General features: G+C 40.6%; 1 protein-coding gene across 8 annotated transcripts in view; it reads left to right on the top strand.

Annotated features, from left to right (window-relative positions):
• NBEA (neurobeachin) overlaps positions 1-17,691 on the top strand; it is a 786,519-nt gene extending 768,828 nt beyond the window's left edge. For 7 of the 8 annotated variants that reach the window (XM_033235426.1, XM_033235381.1, XM_033235435.1 and 4 more), the window contains 4 exons: positions 10,061-10,162; positions 12,339-12,535; positions 13,321-13,472; positions 15,850-17,691. In XM_033235426.1, the coding sequence (XP_033091317.1) occupies positions 10,061-10,162; positions 12,339-12,535; positions 13,321-13,472; positions 15,850-15,940 (542 nt within the window). In that variant the 3' untranslated portion in view covers positions 15,941-17,691. The remainder of the gene's footprint in view (positions 1-10,060; positions 10,163-12,338; positions 12,536-13,320; positions 13,473-15,849) is intronic. The other variant, XM_033235401.1, reaches the window with a different exon arrangement.
• Positions 17,692-23,224: the final 5,533 nt, after the last annotated feature.

Raw genomic sequence — 23,224 nt, 5'->3', positions numbered from 1 at the left:
CACCTTCAACAAGGAGAGACTTCCAGATCCCCTCAACAATCCCCTACCCAGATCCTCTGCTCAGCAGCCCAGTCTCCAAATGTCCCCATCCTTCAGCTTCACCTAGTCCACTAAACCTCATATGGTTTCTTTCAGCTGAAAATAATCTCTCCCTTCTCTGAATTTTCAGAAATTCAGTGTCTCAGTCAGGGCAGTAACTGCTATCTACCATATACTGTAGTAAATTTCTCCATTTATTCGTTTAGCAAACGGTGAGTACCCACTGCACATGAGGCATTGTTGGGGATGCAAAAACTGAATAAGACAGTTTCCTTGCTTGGGAGGATTCCTCAAGTGATTGTTATTCCACAGCGCACCCTAAGATATCCGATAGGAAGACAGCATCAGGGGAGGCTGGACTCCTTCGTGAAATAATTTTGGAGTACATTGTTTATACTCACACTTTCTACATAAGCTCTGAAAGTCTTACACAAATAAATTTGTTGATGCTTGTTTAATCCACAGCCTCTCAAACTTCTTTTCCCAAGGAAACTTCTATTTATGTAAGAGAAGTTAGTTATTAGTTCTTGGACTGCTGCCCCAAGAAAACACTGAAGTGGATGAGTGTCTGTCTTTCCATCTTAAGTTCCTGTCATAGTGATATACATAATAGGTTTCTTTTTTTTTTTTTTTTTTTTTTTTTGAGGCGGAGTCTCGCTCTGTCGCCTGGACTGGAGTGCAGTGGCCAGATCTCAGCTCATTGCAAGCTCCGCCTCCTGGGTTTCCGCCATTCTCCTGCCTCAGCCTCCCAAGTAGCTGGGACTACAGGCGCCCGCCACCTCGCCCGGCTAGTTTTTTTTTTTTTTTGTATTTTTAGTAGAGACGGGGTTTCACCGTATTAGCCAGGATGGTCTCGATCTCCTGACCTCGTGATCCGCCCTTCTCGGCCTCCCAAAGTGCTGGGATTACAGGCTTGAGCCACCACGCCCAGCCAATAGGTTTCCAATAAATTAAATGACTGGAGAGCTGGATAAGAGATTGCCTAGAAATAATTACTGCTTTTAATTACTAAGCTTTCAATAGTTCATTCAAATGCATGGCTTTCCTGTAAAATATAGAAAGGTTTCTGTGAAGTGATAATGGTAACTACACAAACCAGGATTATTGAGATTGTCACAGCTTACACAGCACTCCAAAATAAACTGAAACATGAATTTGGGGAATACTTATAACCCAACAGAGATAAAAGTTTTTCAGGAAACCTGTGCATCTACAACTAAAATACTGTGAGAGTAGATAAGAAATCTACAAGATGCCATGTTACATTGCTTGGCCTGCTGCTGCCTCTCTGGGCAGTTCTAACCTGTGAGACAGCGAGGGGTGGAAACTGAATTGCACATCCACCCTTCATGTCCCACTCCATCCCCCCAACTCTTATGCATTTTGACAGGAATATTGCAAAAATAGGAAATGGCTTTGGTTGGATAAGAACAAAGGCCCCATCATAGTACAGGAGAGAATGGAGAAATACATTTGTATGAGAAGATAGTGGAAGATTGGATTAGATGTCCAAATGTTATGTGAAGTTTTATTCCTGTTGCCCATAGCTAGAGTTGAACAGTGGATGAAGAAACTGTGTTGTAAAATAGCATATGCCTCTTGGCATAGCTACTGAAAAAGAGTATCTATTGTACATATGACGCTCTGTTCTAAATTTGAACAAGATGTGATCTTGATTTGATGGAAAAGATATTTAATGTTGCTTGATTTCCAACCAGTTCAAATAATTAGTTACCGATTCTATGTTATTAACAAACACTATATTCTAAATACCAGAAGATAATCTCCTTATTTACTCTTTTTTAAAGCTATGTCCTTAAAAAATTCATTTTTAACAGAATTCTAGTATGTCTATGTATGCGTATGTGTACATGTGTATAAGATATATGACCTACCAGTGATGGCTTTATTATTCTCAAGAATGGTACATTATCAAGTATATGTTATCTAAATGTATGTTCACATATTTCCAAATTGTCTTTATTTCCATAATAGTGTAGCATTTCTTTAAAAAGTTTAATTAAGCAGCATGTCTGTGTAATATCTTTCATATACATTGATAAAAATTAGAACTTGTTAGAAAAAAATTTAAAAGAAACAGAATAGAGCTTTAAATCTAATTAATTACCGTCTTCGAAATGAATACCAGAAATGATTCTAGTGTTATTTCAAAAAAGTGCATTTATTTCTTTTTTTTTTTTTTTTTTTTTGAGACGGAGTCTTGCTCTGTCGCCCGGGCTGGAGTGCAGTGGCCGGATCTCAGCTCACTGCAAGCTCCGCCTCCCGGGTTTACGCCATTCTCCTGCCTCAGCCTCCTGAGTAGCTGGGACTACAGGCGCCCGCCACCTCGCCCGGCTAGTTTTTTGTTTTTTTTTTTTTTTTTTTAGTAGAGACAGGGTTTCACCGGGTTAGCCAGGATGGTCTCGATCTCCTGACCTCGTGATCCGCCCGCCTCGGCCTCCCAAAGTACTGGGATTACAGGCTTGAGCCACCGCGCCCGGCCCATTTATTTCTTAAAAGCTGCCATCTGGTAGCAGAGATAAGATGTTTTATATAATGTACTGCTAGGAGGTAAAGAATATTAAAGAAAAATATTAAATTATAGTAATTATCTATGTTCACTACTCTGTTTTCTAATGATGTCTTAAACCAAAAGATGGCTATCAATTGTAGCTTTGGTGCATCAGTTAGCAAGAAAAGTTAGATACAATAATATTTAAATTATTTAAAGCTCCTTCCAACAGGAGCTATGTAATACAAAATGCTTTTATAATCCTTAAGAACAAAAACGTGGATATTATATTTGTTAAAAAGCAGTATTATATTTAAGTTTTAAGTAAGGACAAGATTATCTTAAAGATGTTATGACAGAAAATTATCAATATGTATTTTTTAGTATTACCTTCATCTATAGGAATTTAGTTTTAGTCAAAAACTGTTGTCATCATTATGAACCTAAACCACTTCCATAGAATTCATCCTGTCAAGACTTTATGAGATATTTAATGTGAACATATATAGTATGGTACATTAATAAAAGGAAAAAGTGCTCTTCTAGAATAAACAAGATAAGCACCTAAAGTATTAGTCAAGCAACAACATGTGTTGAGTGACTACTGTATGCCTGGTACTATCTCAGCAGCTGGGAATGCTGGGAAAGTCACAACCTCTGACTTTCTAGAGTTTACAAGAATCTACTTTTATACTAATCACAAACTGCTTCTCCTGCTTGGATATATTAAGGATGTCCAGTATTTGTTACCTGAATCATGAATTGTTATCAGGTAATATTTTGTACCATACTTTAAGCATTCATAAAATGCTTAACTTTACATCAAATTGATGATTATGAAACAAACTGGTTTTAGCTTTTTTCCATAAGGATGATCACAATAGTAAAAAAAAAAAAAAAAAAAAAATCTCAGGTTTAGCATTGGTTGACTGGCTGATTTATGACTCACTTATCTATTGAAAAAGCTAACCTAGTAGCGTATATATGCCGGACTAGGGCAACCATCCGTGTTGGTCTCTTCACTCTTTTTTCAGGGAGTCACAGCACACACTGAATTGACTGTCATATCAGTGCCCCGCTTGTGGTTTGACATAGATGTAGTTGTTGCTCTCAGAAAACTCAAAATATGAAAGAGATTTTTTTCTGTTCCAGTTTAATCTACTCAAGCCTCCAATTCACAGGTCAGAGAAGCAGGCCAGATGTGTTTTCTCTCTCATAATACATTGATGCTCAAGACCAGAAAGCTAGTTATATCTAAATTTGTATTAAAGTGTGTGACACAATGCCCTTAAATACAAGTATTAACCTGTCCTTGAAGGGGGAAGTCCTGGCCTGTAACTTAACATCCTAGTAGCTGTTATAATGCAGGGGTTGGCCTTGGTGTGGACATGGAACTGCTTTGTGTGTCACTGAGGCCAAATCATACCTGTTCATCACAAATCATTAAATAATAGGATTTATCCTTTAACCTTACATGCTTATCACCAAAATCTTCTCAAGATAAGTTTAACTGACTTTAACATATTTGTTTCTCTTTCATTGTCATTATTATATTGTAATAGATAGCTCTATTAATTCCACAAAGAAAAAATGTCATGTTTGTGAAATCTTTTTAGGCAGGTATAGAAAGTGTGTGTGGTTTTATCGTGTCAAGTATATTGTGAAGAATGCAGACATCTCAGAAATATGAGTCTTTTTCTAATCATTTTGACCATTGTGATGAATTGGTCACAAAGGTAATGAGTATTTGTAAGCAGACTATTTGATAGAGAGTCTCAGACCATAAAAGAATAAGCAAAGGCTACCTAGTAGCCTACCTAGTAGGTTAGAGTTGAATTATCATTGCTTTATTAATGTATTTTATAATATTATTCATTGTTATTCTTTCAAACTTGTGGCTTTGAACACAGAAATTATCTTGGAGACTTTAAATAGGTCCCTAACTAGATAACAGAATTGAAAAGATGTGAGGGACAGATGCTTTCATCTGAAACAGACTTTGACACAAATTCTGAAACTAATTTGGAAGTGATAAAAATTAATTTGCGCACTTTAATTGGAAGCAGCCTACTGCATGAAAGAGAGCAGAGCAGAGTGGGCAATTTGCGCTAAAAGCTGATTGAGTTTTTTGTCAGGTAGGTATCTTGGACTTGGCCGCTTATCCTCTTGAGCCTCTCTTTGCAATATATTACAACCCATCTCTGACTGGTGTTCTTTAAAAGGATCAATGCTATTCCTGTGGAATCCCTAGAGTCCAAAATTTCATTGATCTTGGGACTTGACATTTCTCATTACGTGCTATAGCTTCCAACAAGATAGTCACAAGAGAGGCAAGTTAACATTGTTGTCTCTTCAGCAGACACTCAGAATACATTGGGACTTGAGCTCAAAGCCAATCTGCTTTTAAAGTGTGTAGTTTTAATGTTTATACCACATATAAGGGGCTTTATAGAAAGTTTGATACACATACATACAAACATTTTTAAATCATAGCCATGTGAAACTTTGAAAGAGGATTTACCGTTCATCTTTTCTAATCAAATCTACAAATATTCATTGGGTAATTTATATAACACATTGTTGTTATGCCTTTCTATTCCACTTTTTAAAAATAAGTCTTTTAGCTCGTGTACAGGCATTATGCAGACTGTGAAAGGAGAAGCCAATTGCAAAGGAGACTCCAGCTGTGCACACACACCTTCTCTGGGCTCCCATTGTGTATGCCTCAGCTCTGGACGCTGACCCTCCTGCCAGTCACAACCTGTCACCAAACATCTGCCAAATCACATCCCTCTCTTTGTTTGCATCCAGGCTTCTTTTAAAAAGACTGTCCTGGTGCCCAGCTCCACAACTGCCACTAACCAGTGCTATTATAAGAAATGAAAGCATGGGCGACGAATAGCCCAGAGAGATTTGTAGAGTGTATTTAGATTTAGATACATTAAACAAGCTTGTATCACTTCTCGGAGCAGAGAATCTTAGCTAGGATTTAGCCTATGTTAAACCATCTTTTTAAGATCAGAGGAAGCATAGCTCCATATGTAATAGTTCTCACCATGCAGGGCTTTTTGAGGACCAAATGGTAACGGATGTTTTGGAACATCCGTAGCACAGAGTCCTTTCTGCAGTAGACCACTCAGCCACCCCATCCCCTCATTCTAACACAAGGAGACTTTCCAGGGTTCCAGACTAAGAAGGGAGCTCCTGGCCACTCGGCCTCTGCTTTTCCTTTGCCTTTATGGGACTAAGGCTTCAAGAAAGGTCTTTGGCCTAGATTGGAAGCAATATATACAGAGTGACTAATGTGTTCTGATCAGAGAGCTTCAGGTTCCAGACCAGGGGGTGTCTGGGCTTTACACAGAGCCCAGCTTCCTGAGGAAGGGGAGGTGGATGATACTATTAGTTGTTTTTAGAAGGTGAGCATAGGGGAGTAATGTACTGTGACCTAGATCTGGGCTCAGGACTTCAAGAGAAGAGGTTGTCCTGCAGTGGCAGTGCTCAGAGGAAAATGTAGTCATTGTTATCTCTGAAGAGGAAAAAGAAGTTAGAGTGAATGAATAAATACTTTCACCATATCTATCTTCCATTCTTCACTGAATACTCTATGAGTACATAAGGAAATGAAACCACATCATGGGTGAATTTGACATTTTCCAACCCACAGAATGTTTTTACTTGCATTATCTTGGGATCTTAGGAAATGCAGGTCCAAGCATATTTGGTAATTGGAACAGACCTCCACAGCACCCACCTGTGGCTGAGGAGTTGGGGTCTTGAGAAGGGACTCCTGACCAATACTGTTCTTCCCAGCTATTCCAGCAAATTTCTAACATAATACGTTGAAATAAATCTTGAAATCATGGTAGTAATGAAACCACCACACCCTTTGACTAAATCCCTTATTTTAGGATTTTAACTCTAAAAACTCCATCATATTTTATCTAAGTATAAACATGAATGAAAATACCTTCTGCCATGATTCTGCAGTGACTTACCCAGGGTCAGAAATAAAATTTGAATGTCATATACCAGGAAGTTTATCCTCTCACTGTGGAGCGGAGGTCCTAGAAACTCCACTGGCTTTGTTTAGTTCTAAATCAGAAGGACCACAGCTGTCCCACAAATGAGGTTTAAAATAAGAACCATGAGTTCTTTACTTTGCCCATTTCTCTAAAAGCCAGAGACCATCTCATTGAAAAACCTCTCCTGTCTATGTGAATCATCCGTTTTGAGAATGTTGAAATGACCTTTGATAAAAGGAGGATGGAATTTGTTTATTTTAAGCCTTTTAATATTGGGAGTTTCCAAATGCATGTCTATGAGGAATCTAAAAATTGGATTTGTTTGTTCTTCATCAGTTCTAGTCATTCCAGCACATGGCAAGTGCTTCTGTGGAGGCAGTGGTGGGGCTGAGGGCAATGATGGGGCACTCAGAGGGGCGGTCCACCCGCACCTCCCTCTGCACTGGGCCCTTTAACCCTGGGCTATATCCATCAACTGTGATGTGACAGTGACAGAATATTCCCAGGGTTTTGAATGATTGTTGGGGTGTGTGACATCTGTCCCTAGCAACAAAATGAAATATAGGAAATAAGCTTTCCCGCCGCTGCAGGTTTCCCAACTCAGAAAGCCTGGAATGGCGTTTTATTTGCCTTTCACTTAAAGAAGGAAACAGTGCTTTCAGGGGCCCTAAATAATATCCCCTAATAGTTAAGTTCCACAGTTTATTCAGATGATCTGGGGAAATTGTAATAAAAAAAAAAATTTTAAACCTCTAAATCAGACACGAGCCTTTGAAAAACTCATTTCCTAGCAGAAAATGTATAACATGCATAAGGAATATTTTTATATTTTTTTTTCTCAATTCCCTGCAATAGGATCAGATTGCTTTTTGTTTTTTCCACAGCACATTAGGGAAAGGTCTCAAAACTATTTATTTTATATAAATGAATTAAGTGTATAATTTCAGGGTTTTCCACTATGCTAGTCTCTCCAAGTTAAAATTATCATTTAGAAAAATTAAAGCTGATATTACACATAAAATCTTACCAATACCTTTTTAAAGATTTAATTTTTTTTTTTTTTTTTTTTTTTTTTTTTTTTGAGACGGAGTCTCGCTCTGCCGCCCAGGCTGGAGTGCAATGGCCGGATCTCAGCTCACTGCAAGCTCCGCCTCCTGGGTTTACCCCATTCTCCTGCCTCAGCCTCCCGAGTAGCTGGGACTACAGGCGCCCGCCACGTCACCCGGCTAGTTTTTTTTTTGTACTTTTTAGTAGAGACGGGGTTTCACCGTGTTAGCCAGGATGGTCTCGATCTCCTGACCTCGTGATCCGCCCGTCTCGGCCTCCCAAAGTGCTGGGATTACAGGCATGAGCCACCGCGCCCGGCCTAAAGATTTAATTTTTATGGATACATAATAGTTGTACATATTGATGGGATGTGTTGATACGATGATACAATGTGTAATGATCAAATCAGGGTAACTGGGATATCCAACACCTCAAATATTTATCACTTCTTTGCATTAGGAACATTCTAAATCTTCTCTTCTAGTTATTTTGAAATGTACAATAAATTATTAGCCGTAGTCACTCTATTTTGCTACCAAACACTAGATCTTATTCCTTCTATCTAACTGTATCTACCTAATTGTATTGTTCTACCCATTAACCAACCCCTCCCCACCACCCTTGCCAGCCTCAGGTAACCACCATTCTGTTTATTTCCTCTGTGAGATCAATTTCTTCACCTCCTACATTTGAGTAAGAAGATGGGACAGTTGTCTTTCTGTGCCTGGCTAATTTCACTTAACCTCATGTCCTTCAATTCCATCCGTGTTGATGCAAATGACAGGATTTCTTTTTTATAGCAGAATAAAATTCCATTATGTAAATATACCTCATTTTCTTTATCTTTTCATTATTTGTTGGACACTTAGGTTGATTCTACATCTGAACTATTGTGAATAGTGCTGCAATCAACACAGGGGTACAGATAGCTCTTTGATATGCTGATTTCCTTTCTTTTGAGAACTCTTATCAATGCTTAAAGCTTATTTTACCAGGGAACCCAGGGCATCTTTGAAACAATTTTTTTTCTTTTTCACCTTTTTCCTGCAGTGTGAAACATAATTGAACAAATTATATAAATACGTTTCAGACAAATCCAGGACTACTGACATTGTAACTGGACACTCAACCAATAGTCAAAACACATTATAGCAACATCCATGTGTTTAGAAGAAGATGGCAAGCTAGCATGAACTGCTGTCCCGCTTCTCCCACATTCCATCTAAGAGATACCTCAAAAACAAAATTGGAGCTGAAGGGTCTGAGAAAACGCACATAAATCCCTGGGGAGACAGAAGATAGGCGGTCTCAAGAGAAGATAGGCAGGTCTTCAGGAAGGGGCTTTTGGCCAACCAGAGTGGAAGATGTGGGGCGCCTTACTGGGTAAGGCCTTATGATTATGCACTTTCCTCATGAACTCCCTGTGGCTTCCCTCTTGCCATTGTGGGCAGAGAACTGGATCAGCAGTCCAGCTGGCCAGCACCTAGAGGTCCCATAAGTGCCAAAGAAGGGGCTGTCCAAGGGGAGGCGCATCTGTCAGCCCTGGAACGTTTAACTTCCCCCAGCCCCAGTGAGGGCCAATAGTTCAACCTAGGAGACAGCTCTGGGAAAGAGGGGTACCAAGACCAAAGTATGGGGTGGTTCTCTGAGAGACAAGATGGGGGCTGGGGTTGGTTACCCCACCAAAGATAGGAATTCACAGAGGAAAAACAGGCAAGCATGCAAGGAACACGAGTGCTAGAAAAGAAAGATCGCAAATGGAACAACCTATATGGGTGATGCAGAATAAGCTCATTTCCTTCCAATAAAAGAGAAAAGTGTAGAACTTTTTACAAAAGGCATAATATTCTCTAAGTCCTTCAGTTTATGAAAGCAGTTAGCAGTGAAAATGCTTTGGGGATACAGTTCAGCTGGACTTTTTAGCTAGATTCGCACTAATAAAGCGAAGTGGGTTCAATTCCAGCCCTTAGCTGTTAGGCAAGTTGAATCACCTTGCAAAGCCTTGGGTTTCTAGGCGATAGACTAGGCATAGAAAGCGGCATAGAGCATAGAGCACTAGGCATAGAGCGTCATATTTCTACGTCATAGAGCATTACCATAAATACATGAGGTAACACAGATAAATGCCTTAGCAGGCCTTGTACCTGTTTCATCATCATAATGGAAGAAAAAGAATAGCTATTACCACTCTCGTTATGTTCTAAGCATGTCACATATGTTAACTTGTCCTGTCATCTAAACAGCATGTATAGTAGGTTCGGTAGTTATGTACATTTCACAGAAGAGGAGAGCAGAGAGGTTAAGTAAGTGGCTTAAGGTCACACAGCTTAATAATAATGCCCATAATAAACATGGGTATTTATTGAACGTTGCGTTGCTGGCGTAGCTCTCTCCCCCTGCCATTGGTCTGTAGTGCCTCACTGCTGCTGTTTTCTTGCAGGTGACTATCCTGCACCAAGAGCCGTCCTCACAGGCCATGACCATGAGGTTGTCTGTGTCTCTGTCTGTGCAGAACTTGGGCTTGTTATCAGTGGTGCTAAAGGTCAGAAGTCATTTCTTTCATTTTCAATGTTTAGAAACTTGATGGTTTTCTCACACTAAGCATGATTGCCAGTTTCTTTCTTCCAGGAAGCTTCCCATAGACAAATGGTATCCCGAAGTTATTTGTAGATGTTTACTTTTATGATTAATATTTACTAGCACTAATATAAAATATGTATAAAATTTTATATAGTATTTTGTGGTCAACAGCATTCTAAGCAGAACACTGATAAATTAAATTACAGTGTATTCATATGATGCAGCCATTATAAAGGACATTTAAAAGACAAGGGGAAGTATCCCTGATGTAGTGGGGGAGGTGAGGGAGTCAGGTCACTCATCATACACAGCCTTGGACCCCCTTCCTCTGCAAGTCCCTTTCTTTATAAGGCCAGGGGCTGTGCAGAGGTTGGTGGAAAGGAAACAAAGATTACTTGGTTCTTTGGAGGTTTTGTCTTGTTTTGTGTTTGAGGCATACTTTTGCTCTTGTCACCCAGGCTGGGGTGCAATGGTGCAATCCAGGCGCCCTGCAACTTTTGCCTCCTGGGTTCAAGTGATTCTCCTGCTTCACCCTCCCAAGTAGCTGGGATTACAGGCATGCCACACCGGCCCTGGCTAATTTTTTGTATTTTCAGTAGAGATGGGGTTTCACCATATTGGCCAGGCTGGTCTCGAACTCCTGACCTCAGGTGATCCACCCACCTCAGCCTCCCAAATTGCTGGGATCACAGGCATGAGCCACCACACCCAGCCTCTTTGCAGTTTTTGTAGAAGACATTTTATTTCAGGAAGTCAGGAAACTTACGTCCTCGTTCTGGCTCCAATAGCAATTCTCTGTAGGAAGACTGCCAGGCAGAAAGGAGCCTGATGCTTGGAGAAACTGAGAGGAGCCCTGGGTGCTGCTGGAGTATCACCGTGGTGCCACAACCTGGAGGAGTGAGAAGGCTGAAGGGATGTGAGGGGCCTGGGACACAAGCATTTGCAATTTTTTTTTTTTTTTAATGAGTCTAGTTGGAAACCTTTGAAGTTTTTTAATGGAGGTGATGAGATCCATCGGTTTGGTTGTTAGAGCTCATTTCAGCTGTTCTACGGAGAATGGCTAGAGTCTGAAGGCTGGCACCATGGTTTTAAAATTTTGGTATCTAAGAATAAATAACCCATAAATGGACACTTGGGATATTTTCAGCCTTTTAATTTTAAAAAGTAATAATATGTGTAATATCATTTTACCCTGTGAAGTTAAAGAAAAGGAAAATAAGTGACACATAGTATGCGCCGAGAGAGACGTTTCCTACAGGGGCTGCGTGGGGTTCGAGGTGATTGCTGGTGTCTTCCTAGTTTTCTATAGGGCAAGTCTATTACTTTAGTAATCAGGACAAAATTGAATAATGTCACTTGCTTTGTAAAATATGTGTCCATTCAGATCAATTAAAAATAAACATGTAATTCATACACTGTTTTGTGGAGATCTTTTTGGGACAAGGGAATAGATCTATAATATCAAGCTATAGTGAGCAATTTTTATGAACTGATCAGTGAATTTTTTACCTTATCAACACTATTTTATAAGGGCGAAGAAACCCAGAAACAATCAGAGCCAAATGTCACTCTTTATCCTCCTTTCACACTCTTGCCTCACTATTCATTTACGTAACAGACAAAATATGTTTCTGTAGGTTGAAATAATAAGTTTCTCAATTTTGCTTTTACATTTTATGCACAGATGACAGAAAAAGGTAAAATGTACTTGACAGTAATGTATTTATGTGGTACAATGCGTAAAATTTTGAGGCTACTTGAGAAAATGAGCAGCTGTTCTGATAATTCTACTAAACTTTCAAGAAAAGTTTATAAAAGCATATTAAGAGAAAATGTCTGACACACACAATCTTTTATTCTCACATAATCTGTGAACTATACCATTTTATTATGAATATTACCTGACAAAGGAAAAGACCAAGTATTTACCTGATGAAGAAGGGTGCAGTGCAGGAGTGTGACATGTGACAGGTACTCTGGCTTTGCTCTGTTTAAATGTAACACCAGCGCTTGGCCTGGCCAGCCTGCCTCTTTCATCACATCTGAGTGCACACCCAGCGAGGTGTTCGGGTTGGTGGGAGCTACTATGTCGTTTGTCATCCCCAGCTGACCCTGGCATTGATGTCCTCACTTTGCAGAGGGTCCTTGCCTTGTCCACACCATCACTGGAGATTTGCTGAGAGCCCTTGAAGGACCAGAAAACTGCTTATTCCCACGCTTGATTTCTGTCTCCAGCGAAGGCCATTGTATCATATACTATGAACGAGGGCGATTCAGCAATTTCAGCATTAATGGGAAACTTTTGGCTCAAATGGAGATCAATGATTCAACACGGGTAAATCTGCTTACTTCGCGCTAAGTAGAACTGAAGCCAAGAGATTAAAGATTGATTGTTTTACATTAAATAATTCATAATAGAATTTCTGTGCTATCCAGATAAATGTCTTCTAGATTAAAAGTATATAATTTCATGTGGACTGATACTTTAAACAAACTCAAAGTTCATTTAATTGCAAGTAATTAACTCAGTGAATTAGACTTCAGAAATGATAGCTGTTGTTTGATTAAAGCTTAGACCCTTAAGAGGGTTTTTAAAGCTCCTTTTATAATTGTTTCAGCGCTGCACCCTCACAACATGAAAAGTGAGTTTATTTTCAAAGATTTCTATCTTTAGAACCCTAAACAAAAATTATATATACCCATTTACCCTTCATTCACAAACAAATTATAATTGCCGGGTTGTCATTATTAAACCCTGTTTTGAAATATGCTTCTTCCATTTATTCTAAAATTCTCTACAGTATTAATATTCAGAATTTAGCTAAACATGTTACTTAATGCTCAAGTTCTTCCTGGATTAAATTGGTAATATTCTCTTGGGAATTTAATCTTGATTTTAATAAGATCTTTTGTATACGTAAGAACCTCTATGAATTCCACATTGGGAATTCTGTGGATTGAACTTGAAAAAAGTTGGACAAATAACTAACAGTGGTCAATATTGACAAGGGAACTGTGCTGAGTACTTCTCAGTAGTGAGAGTTGGCTATTTAGGAAAAACTGAGAGAGATGGTTGTTGTGTTTTTTATTTTGTTTTGTTTTGTTTTACCTTTTCTGAAGGCCATTCTCCTGAGCAGTGATGGCCAGAACCTGGTCACCGGAGGGGACAATGGGGTAGTAGAGGTCTGGCAGGCCTGTGACTTCAAGCAACTCTACATTTACCCTGGATGTGATGCCGGCATTAGAGCAATGGACTTGTCCCATGACCAGAGGTGAGCTGCGTCAAGGACAAGTGTCATCACTGAGAACTGTCATTGAAGGCTCTCTTCATTCTACCAAGGGTGAATTGTGCTGTGAGTGCAATTCCAGCATGCAGATGAAAGGAAAACTGGCAAAGAAAAGGGGAAAATGAGGGGAAGAGTAAGGATTCTAGTGAGAGGGAAACAGAGGAAGAGAATAAGAAGGAAAAAAAGAAATGGATCTGATGAAGAACAGGTGCCTCCAGACATGTTTTAAGGACCCAAGACATAGAACTTACTCCCACCAAGTTCCCTGTTCTCAGATCCTTGCCTAGTCTCAGACAGGCCACCCTGGCTTATATGATGTGAGGGAAACACGTATTTTTCAGCAGAGGTGGGATTCAGTGTGAGACCTACTTCTAGCTAATGAGTTTCCAGCAAAGTGCATTGTGTGGGGTGGGCTGTAGCCAGCCTCCCTTTCAACAGCATGTGGCACTCATGCAATACCTAGAACAGTCTTTACCCCCATGTTCTTATTTACCTGTTTCTCATTTACGTTATTTCGTTTTATTGTATATATTTCTCTAAAACACTTTAATCCTTTAATCCAACTCTTTCTTGGAAAGACTTGATATGAACGTTAACAATGGAAAATCATTAATTGATTCCTCAATTTGCAATAAGATTTTATTATTTCCTAAAATTTACCTTTGGGTTTCTTATAAAGTGAAAATAATATTAGAAATATAAAGTCTAAAGTTCCTAAGCCTTTAAAATAAACTGCAACCCTATAATCTGAAGATGGCATATGATTTCTACTTTTTGCTATTTAACAGAAATAAGAAAAGCTTGTTGATTGACGTTTTTCCCAACTACTTGTAATATTCCTCATAACAGTATTGGTTTTAAAATATTTTAAATATTAAGACATATAATAAAGTTAACAAAGCATCTTCATGATATAATAAAATGGTACTGAAGTCATCAGGAAAAACACTGTAAGCTAATTTAGTCTGGGAAAGGATGTTTGGTCTGCAGCCCAGGCTGTTTCTAAAGGTTTAAGGTTATTACTGGAGTATTCTAAAGTGTGGCAGCCCATACTTACGAATAAATGGGAATGGTTTATTGTGTTATTATTTGTATATATGTGTGTTCCCTGAGTGTTTGAAATGATTTTTGTTTGTAAGTAGTTTCAGTATTTCCCTGATACTCTTACTCATTCAAGTATTCACTTGGCTGCCATCACCATAGGTTGAGTGCAATGCAGAGTAGTAAGGATCCACAGTAAGAAATTGACCCCAGAGAGCTCAGATCCTCATAATCATTGAATATGAGGGCACCAGGAACAGACTAACAGAAGAAGGAAGGGATGAACTCTTCTTGAGGGTTGGGGAGGACAGGAAGGACCTCAGAAGATGCTCATCCATTCACTAGGCATGAACAAAGAGGGTGGAGGGAAGAGCATATTCAAAGTCGCAGTAGTATTAGGGGGTCTCCAAATGGAGGAGGGGAAGATACTAAGTTTCTATTTCTATTTTAATCTCATCCTTGGTTTTGATTATTTTGTCATTTTATAATGAATAGTGCATGCATATCAATTATAAACTGGTAAACATACATTGGGGATATTACTCAAAAGGTATTTATTGGATAAGGTGTCTAATCAAAAGTGAAGCAACACTTTATGTAGACAGAAATCCTGGAACCTGAGTTCAGTCAGTGGCAGTGGGACTGGGGAGGAGCGTCCCCGAAAAAGAAGCCTCAGAGCTCAATAGCTGATCAGTTAGGAGGGAGAGGGAGAGGAGACAAGGTGACTTAACCAGCAAAAGACCAGCAAGGTCAGAAGGTACCAGTGATTCATGGTAGACATGTTGGATCTGAGGGTTTTGTGACACAGCCTGGCAGTGACCTCCACTTGACAATGGGAAATCAGCATCTGGGGCTTCAGAAAGAGACGTCATTGCCTTTATGTCCAGGGAGAGTGTGGACCAAGAGGGCAAGAGGTGGAGTGATTCAAGGGAGCAAAGAAGAGAAAGGTCAGAGATAGGAAGAAATGCCAGATGTCCTCAGAGAAGCCAATAGATGCCCAAAACAAGGCAGCGGACAGGCACGTGTGTGATTGCTGAGAGAAATGGGGCAGCCAGCAGAGGCTGGAAATGTGGCCCCTCATGCTCTGCAGCAGGGCTGGCTGTCCAGGCGTCTGCAGGCTAACTGTGCTCCTCTCAGCAGAACCAAGAAGAAATTTCAGTCCTACTTCCATGAATACAAAAATAAGACTTGGCAAACTTTGAGATCATGATACTGTCTAGTGTAAAATGCCAAACTCTGAGATCACAATACTGTCTAGTGTAAAATAGCAACCACAGAAATGATTTTATATCACTCTTAATTGCTGTTTCTGCTTTTCCAGGACTCTGATCACTGGCATGGCTTCTGGTAGCATTGTAGCTTTTAATATAGATTTTAATCGGTGGCATTATGAGCATCAGAACAGATACTGAAGATAAAGAAAGAACCAAAAGCCAAGTTAAAGCTGAGAGCACAAGTGCTGCATGGAAAGGCAATATCTCTGGTGGGAAAAACTCGTCTGCATCAACCTCCGTTTGTGCATTCCATCACACCCAGCAATAGCTGTACATTGTAGTCAGCAACATTTTACTTTGTGTGTTTTTTCACGACTGAACACCAGCTGCTATCAAGCAAGCTTGTATCATGTAAATTATATGAATTAGGAGACGTTTTGGTAATTATTTCATATATTGTTGTTTATTGAGAAAAGGTTGTAGGATGTGTCACAAGAGACTTTTGACAATTCTGAGGAACCTTGTGTCCAGTTGTTACAAAGTTTAAGCTTTGAACCTAACCTGCATCCCATTTCCAGCCTCTTTTCAAGCTGAGAAAAAAAAAAAAAAAAACACACGTTTGATACTTTGTACATCAGATGCATCTTATTTAAAAGGAATACTTTTGTAAAAGTAAAACCTTGTATAAAGAACAAAATGTTTCTTAATTTTATTGTGGAGTTACAACTTGCATGTTCCTTACTCCTGATGGCTTGATGGAACAGGTGCATTCACACTATGAAACAGAAAGATCTGTCCAAGGACACAGCTTGTATGAAAGGGTTGAATTTGGGCTCCATCAGTAATTTTTGACATTTTCACCAAAATATAGTTTGCACTTTTTAATCTAAATTCATCCCTTCTGAGTGAAATCTGCTTATAAAGCATTTGGATACTAAGCCATTATTTGCCATTTTGGGTACTTTATACAAAGAAAATTCAGCCCTACCCTGCATAATTTGAAGACACAGCAGAAAGGGGGCTTAGGGATGAGGTCCTGGTTTTTCTTGTATAAATAGGAGTTATGAGCGGTAGTTCCGTAGTAATAACTTCCCAGCACCTGCACATCTCTTCCAGAGTCATCCCACTGGCTTGGTGTGTATACATCAGGGGAGGATAATCTGATGCTAACTTTTTTTTTTTCTCTTTGGTTCTTGAATAGCTTAGTTTCTTTAATAACAAGTCAGACTTTATTACAACAATAAACTGAAGTTATTCTTTTAGGTTCTCGTGAAATTCTCACCGAAAGCCACATTCTTACCTAAGGCACTTCATCTTTTATGATATAAAATGATGGCTATCAAATGATTTTCCATACATTGTACTGATCAAGTTATACACCCAGGGGTATATACACTTTCTTCATGTTTCTTCTTTGTATATTTGGTGACTGTATCGTCATAGATGTACATATTGTGTCGGTAGGGCTATGAGGCATGTTACAGGAATGTAATTTTCTCAGAATTTACACTTACTTGCAGTCATTTATTTAAAAAGATAAAACAAGGTAATGGGTTCTTTGTATTGGCACTTTGCACCAGAAACATATCATTATTTATTGATGTGATTACTTATTTGTTATCCACCTTGTACTAGTAAGTTTTAGCACTGAATTCCTTCTTCATTGTTGTTTGTATTTATGAAATTCTGAAATTATGGGGAATCAGCATAGTGATTAAGTTATTCATCACCAGGCTGTAAAGCAATATCTTGAGTTTGTAGCTTAGAATCGGGAGGACACTGAACATCTGGAAGACAAGTCCATTTCATCTTGAGATCATGGTGAAATATTTTGGATATATAAATTCCTTAAGCTATTGTAACCATGTTTTATTGCAAAGATGTAAAATATGCCAGATGTGTGTGAGTTGGAAATCAAAAAAAGAAAAATAAAATATGCAAAGAATTCATGGATTGTTTCAGATTTCATCGGACACGTCACTAGCATGCTTTCATTGTGTTGTCACACAGGCTTCAGAAGTCATCATCATCTGAGGTAGAGCCTACAGCATCTAAAAACATGAAACCGAGTCCTAATGAGGTTCTGCAATTTGCTGAAACGTGAGCTGCTCTGCCGGGCCATCTGGCAGGGATTTGGGCAGCAGTGACCATGGGGAAGCAGCCCTCATTGTCCGTTCCTCATAATCCACTTCGGAGATTGTCTTTATTTTATTTAAAAGGAACTAAGTAGTAAAGGTTATAATGGCACCTTTTTTTGAGTGTTATCACATAATGCCTTTTTCATTTGAAACCACACCTTCTAGAACTCATCAGCCACCAGGCATGGCACAGGCAGGGACTGAGGACCTGGAGAGGCTGAGCAGCTGCTGGCAAGGGCAGCCACGAGTGGGCTGGCGGGGGGGGGGGGTTCAGTCACATAGATTGGCATGGGTGGTTGGGCCAGCGGCCCAGAGAATGACAGAACTGCAGGCCGTGCTTCCATCCGCATTCCCGGGACCCAGGGGCAGACCCAACAGTAGCCTAAGGAAGGTTTGCTGCTCTTACTCTCCATCCTATCCCCACACCAGAAATCTATCAGTCATCTGCCTGCCTGGCTCCCTCACCCAGCCCTCCTACCAGGCACTCCAGCCAACTGACTGATCACTTCCTAAAGTGTCTTTTGAAACTGCCCCTGCCCTTTCCAGCACTGTCATCTGGACTGTCCGAAAACCTCCTGACCTCCGACCTGTACCCTCCCATCCATGCTCTGCCCTGCTGCGGAGGCACCCATCCAGTCATCTCCCTCCCCGCCACCCTGCGCCCCCTGGTGCCTCCCAGCACTTCGAAAAACCAACACCAATGGCTTAAAATGGTATTCTTAAACTCTGGTGGGTTGAAAATCACCGGGGAGCTTATTTTTAAAAGCAGGCTCTAGAGTCCCACCACCTCCCCTCCCACCCCAGGCACTTCTTGGGCACATTTTCAACAACACTGATTTGAGGGATAAATTCTAAGCTCAGTAAAGCACAGAAGTCCTTCAGGAAACACCCCCAGCAGCTAGCACCCCTGGTAAACCCACCTTTTTGCAAGTCCCTGATAACTCTCTTGCACCTGAGTCCCTAAGGTTCCTCCTGCCAGGGGGCCCCTCTCTGCTTGCGCCACTTGCCTGCTTCCTTGTTGCAGATTGACCTAAACCCATTTGGTCATGCACAGTTTTTTGGCAGGTAAAGTTAGCCCCCAAAACACCACATCTTCACTATTTCAAGATGAAAACAACTTTTAGAAACAGTTTCTGCTATGTGTGGGGACATCTTTTTTTTTTTTTTTTTTTTAATTGAGACAGAGTATCACTGTGTTCCCCAGGCTGGAGTGCAGTGGTGGAATTTGGCTCACTGCAACCTCCACCACCTGGGTTCAAGCAACTCTCCTAGCTCAGCCTCCCAAGTAGCTGGGATTAGAGGTGCACACCACCATGCCTAGCTAGTTTTTTTATTCTTAGTAGAAATGGGGTTTTGTCATGTTGGCCAGGCTGGTCTTGAACTTCTGACCTCAAGTGATCCTGCTCACCTCAGCCTCCCAAAGTGCTGTGATTACAGGCATGAGCCACTGCGCCTGGCTGGGATACTTTTAAATGAAACACATTTTAGCAAGCAGACACGAGTGCCTGCAATTCTGTGAGTTTGGTGAAGTCCAGAGCTTGGCTTTTTTACGTGATCTCAAAACCATTTTACATTTCAAAAGGTACACTTAAAGCAGATGCACAAATATTCTAGAAGTAGCATCCCATGAGCCTTGTAATGCCATCAGCAGTCTAAATCTTCCAACCCAATCATCAAGCTATCAAGCCCTGGGCACCACCCTAAGAGTATTTGCTAAAGGCCTCAGTAGATTGTTAAACCCTAGTTATGGAGAGGTAGGAAAGTTCAAATACTTTAGCCAGCGATACTGAATTTATATGTATATTTAGCATCATTAATTCCATCAACAAAAGAACATTTCTATCATCCATTAAGCTAACTTAGATGCCATTAATTTCCCCTGCTGAAAAGCCATTTCTAGTATTTACTATCCTAACTCATAAAGCTTCTAGTTTCTTTAGGATTGGAAAGCTGGAGTATTGGAATGACACTTTTCCGAAATGTATATTTCTGATTAGGGCAACTGACTATGCCTAGGATGCAGTATAAATTAACACAACACATGTCTATATTGGATATTTTAAAGTAAATTACAACATGGTAACATTCCTACTTACACTTACAGGCTCCCTGCTCTGGGAAGTCTTCCCTGACCACTGCCTTAGCCTCCTCACCCTTGGTGGGCCTGACACAGCGCTGCGCAGTGCATTATTGTAACTCACGTCTTTCCTCCGTGTGGCTATGAGCTTCGTGGGCAACACGAAGCTTAAATCCTTAAGGCAGTGTTGGATTCAGAGTAGATTCTCAACAAATGTGATTTGCGGAATATATAGATAAGCAGACAGATACCACATCCCTAAGCAAAATGACAAAGTTGGCTGGGATGGTGCAGAGCCCCCAAACTTCTCTCTTCTCATTGCCCCAGGGCCCACAGCTTCATGTCACCCTTTCCCAGCCTGCATGACGGTGCCTGCCAGGGAACCTCCTGCTCCAAGTACCACCTCAGTCATGGGCCTATTCCATCAAGGTTCAGAGAATTTCCAATAAGCATCAAAAGAGGGAATATTTTAAAATGTTAATTACTGCTCTTGACCCACATTCATCCAGTGGGAAGAAAACGGAGCTGACAGATGATCTGGGGTAAGAGCTTCTGGTGTTGCAGCCCATTCAAACTGCCTAAGAACAAAATCCAGTAACTGGGCTCTTTACTCTGAGAATAACTTGTTGGCACCCTCGTCAGTTAAAATAGGCACAATAGCTACATTAAGCATTGTTTCGAGTATCAAAATACATAGCAAATGCCAAGCAGCTGCTAAAGCACCTGGCTCCCGGCAGAATTCAGCAGATGGTCATTGCCTCCCACTGTCTGGTGATCATGGATTAGCCTCATCTGCTCAGCATCCCTTTCCCTATTTACCTGCCATGGATCTTCCTGTGGGAAACTTCTCCTCCTCTTTTCATCATGTGATTTAGTAGGACTGCCAGTTGTACCACCAGATCCGTGGAACTTCCTGGACTCAGGCCTGGCCAACCATGTTACCTTCATTTCTGGGACCTCAATGATTGGTCAGGGTTGTATATGACCCGAGTTGTTGGGCCAATGAGAACCCTTTTGAAAATTTTTCTACTTTGAAGTCAGAAAGAAAAGTCTTTTTCTTCCAGAGTCACTAACCTATCAATAAGAAATTGGGGACTACTAGCAACCCTATTCTCCATCGTAGAGAAGACCTGTTTGCAATAGGTAAGAATAAAGCCACGAGAAATGGAAAGAGAGCATGTGCACTTGTATGCCAGCCACAAGCTTCTGGGAACCTAAACTGCCCTCATATTTACAGATGTCCCAATTCTGAATGTTTGCTTTAGTCAATGACCAGTAAACACTATTCTCTCCCCCTTACATTGATAAAAGCTGTATTTAATTAATTTATGTTTTAGTACTTGAGATCAAATCAAATAACCCTTAAGTCATACAGCTCCCTGCTCCAGCTCCCCACCCTTGCTTAGAAAAATGTAACATATTCCAAATTTGTTAGGAAACTAAGCATATTCCTAGCCTATGTATGACTCCATAATCCCACATTTAGATATAGTTCCAAAAGAAATGCTTTTTCCATCTGTCAACACACATGCAAAAGAATGCTCTTGTCAACTTTGTTCCTAATAATCAAATATACCTGTTGAGTTTTTAAAAAATCCAGACACTGATATATGCTGTTAGGAATCAGACTAGTGGTTAACTTCTGGCCAGAGGTAGTGACTGGTAAGGGCCATGAGGGGATTTGGGGGTACTGGAATGTTATTCTAGAGTGTTGGACTCTATCTCAGAGCTAGGGGTGTTACAAAGATGGCTCCACTCTGGGAACAATCGTTGAGCTGTGTAATGATGATTTCACACTTTTCTGTGTCTATGATAAAAAGAAGTTCACTTTAAAAAAAATTTTTTTAAAAGCACTGGCTCTTGTCACCACTCTAAATTTGTCTGCCCATCATCTGAATTTGGGACCACCATCACCACTCCTCCCTTTCTCCAGTGCTTTTTAGGTCTACTGCCTTGGCTGCCATGTCCCAATGGGCACTTTTCTTCTGGTGACAGCCTGGCCCCAGTGCCTCCTCCTCCAGGCAGCCTCCCCTCCACTGTCCAGTAGGTACCCTGCTGTCTATACACAGCTTGTACACATCCCTCCTTTAGCACCTTAGTGCAACTATAAAAAAAACCAGAAACTGGGTAATTTATAAACAACAGAAATGTATTTCTCATGATTCTGGAGGCTGGGAAGTCCAAGATCAAGGCTAGTAGATCTGGTGTTCAGTGAGGGCTCATTATTCATAGATGACACCTTCTATGTTCTCATGTGGTGGAAAAGACAAACTCTTTTGTGTCGCTTTCACAAAGGCACTAATCCCATTCCTGAGGGCTCCACCCTCATGTGCTAATCACCTCCTAAAAGATCCCACCTCTTAAAAAATAGCCAGCTTGGAACTTGGAGTCCTGGGTCTGTGTCCCAACTCCCCTGCTCGCCAGCTCTGTGGCACTGGGAAAGTCCTCTAACCTTTCTGAGGCTCAATTTCTTCAGAGGTACAATAGATACAATAGAATGTGGATTTCACATTATTTGCAAATCATAAGATACCACACAACTAAGGTTTCACTACTAAACAATGAAGCCCTCAGGCCTCAATTGGAGTTTTTATGACATAGTCGAACCTCCCAGGAAGATCTGGAGCTCTTTTTCTATAAAATGTATGTTCTCCGTGGGGGAACCTGGGCCAGCAGCATAAATTTGCATTTAGGTTCAGTTTACTACCTAGTAAGAAACATTTTGTTTAATTGAGTTCTGTTTTTTGTAATGTGCCTTCCCAGTCAGCACAGAAACAAAAACAGGAAGCTCCTTGACATCACTGGGAACGCCAGCTCTCTTCTCAGCCGGGCCGGGCCTTTCTCTGAGTCATTATTCTTTTTTTTTTTTTTTTTTGAGATGGAGTCTTGCTCTGTCACCCAGGCTGGAGTGCAATGGGGCCATCTGGGCTCACTGCAACCTCCACCTCCTGGGTTCAACCAATTCTGCCTCAGTCTCCCAAGTAGCTGGGACTACAGGCATGTGCCACTATGCCCAGCTTGTATTTTTAGTCGAGACAAGGTTTCACCACGTTAGCCAGACTGGTCTCGAACTCCTGACTTCAGGTGATCCACCTGCCTTGGCCTCCCAAAGTGCTGGGATTACAGGCATGAGCCACTGCACCTGGCTGTGATTGTTCTTTTGGAGAAATGAACTGTATTCCGTTTGCCTCTAGAGCAAGCTTGAACAACCTGTTGCCTATAGGCCGCACATGGCCCAGGATAGCTTTGAATGCAGCCCAACGCAAA

The sequence above is a fragment of the Trachypithecus francoisi genome, unplaced genomic scaffold, assembly GCF_009764315.1.
Source record: "Trachypithecus francoisi isolate TF-2019V2 unplaced genomic scaffold, Tfra_2.0 Contig01461, whole genome shotgun sequence".
Classification (NCBI taxonomy): domain Eukaryota; kingdom Metazoa; phylum Chordata; class Mammalia; order Primates; family Cercopithecidae; genus Trachypithecus; species Trachypithecus francoisi.
This window is presented reverse-complemented; position numbering and strand designations above follow the sequence as displayed.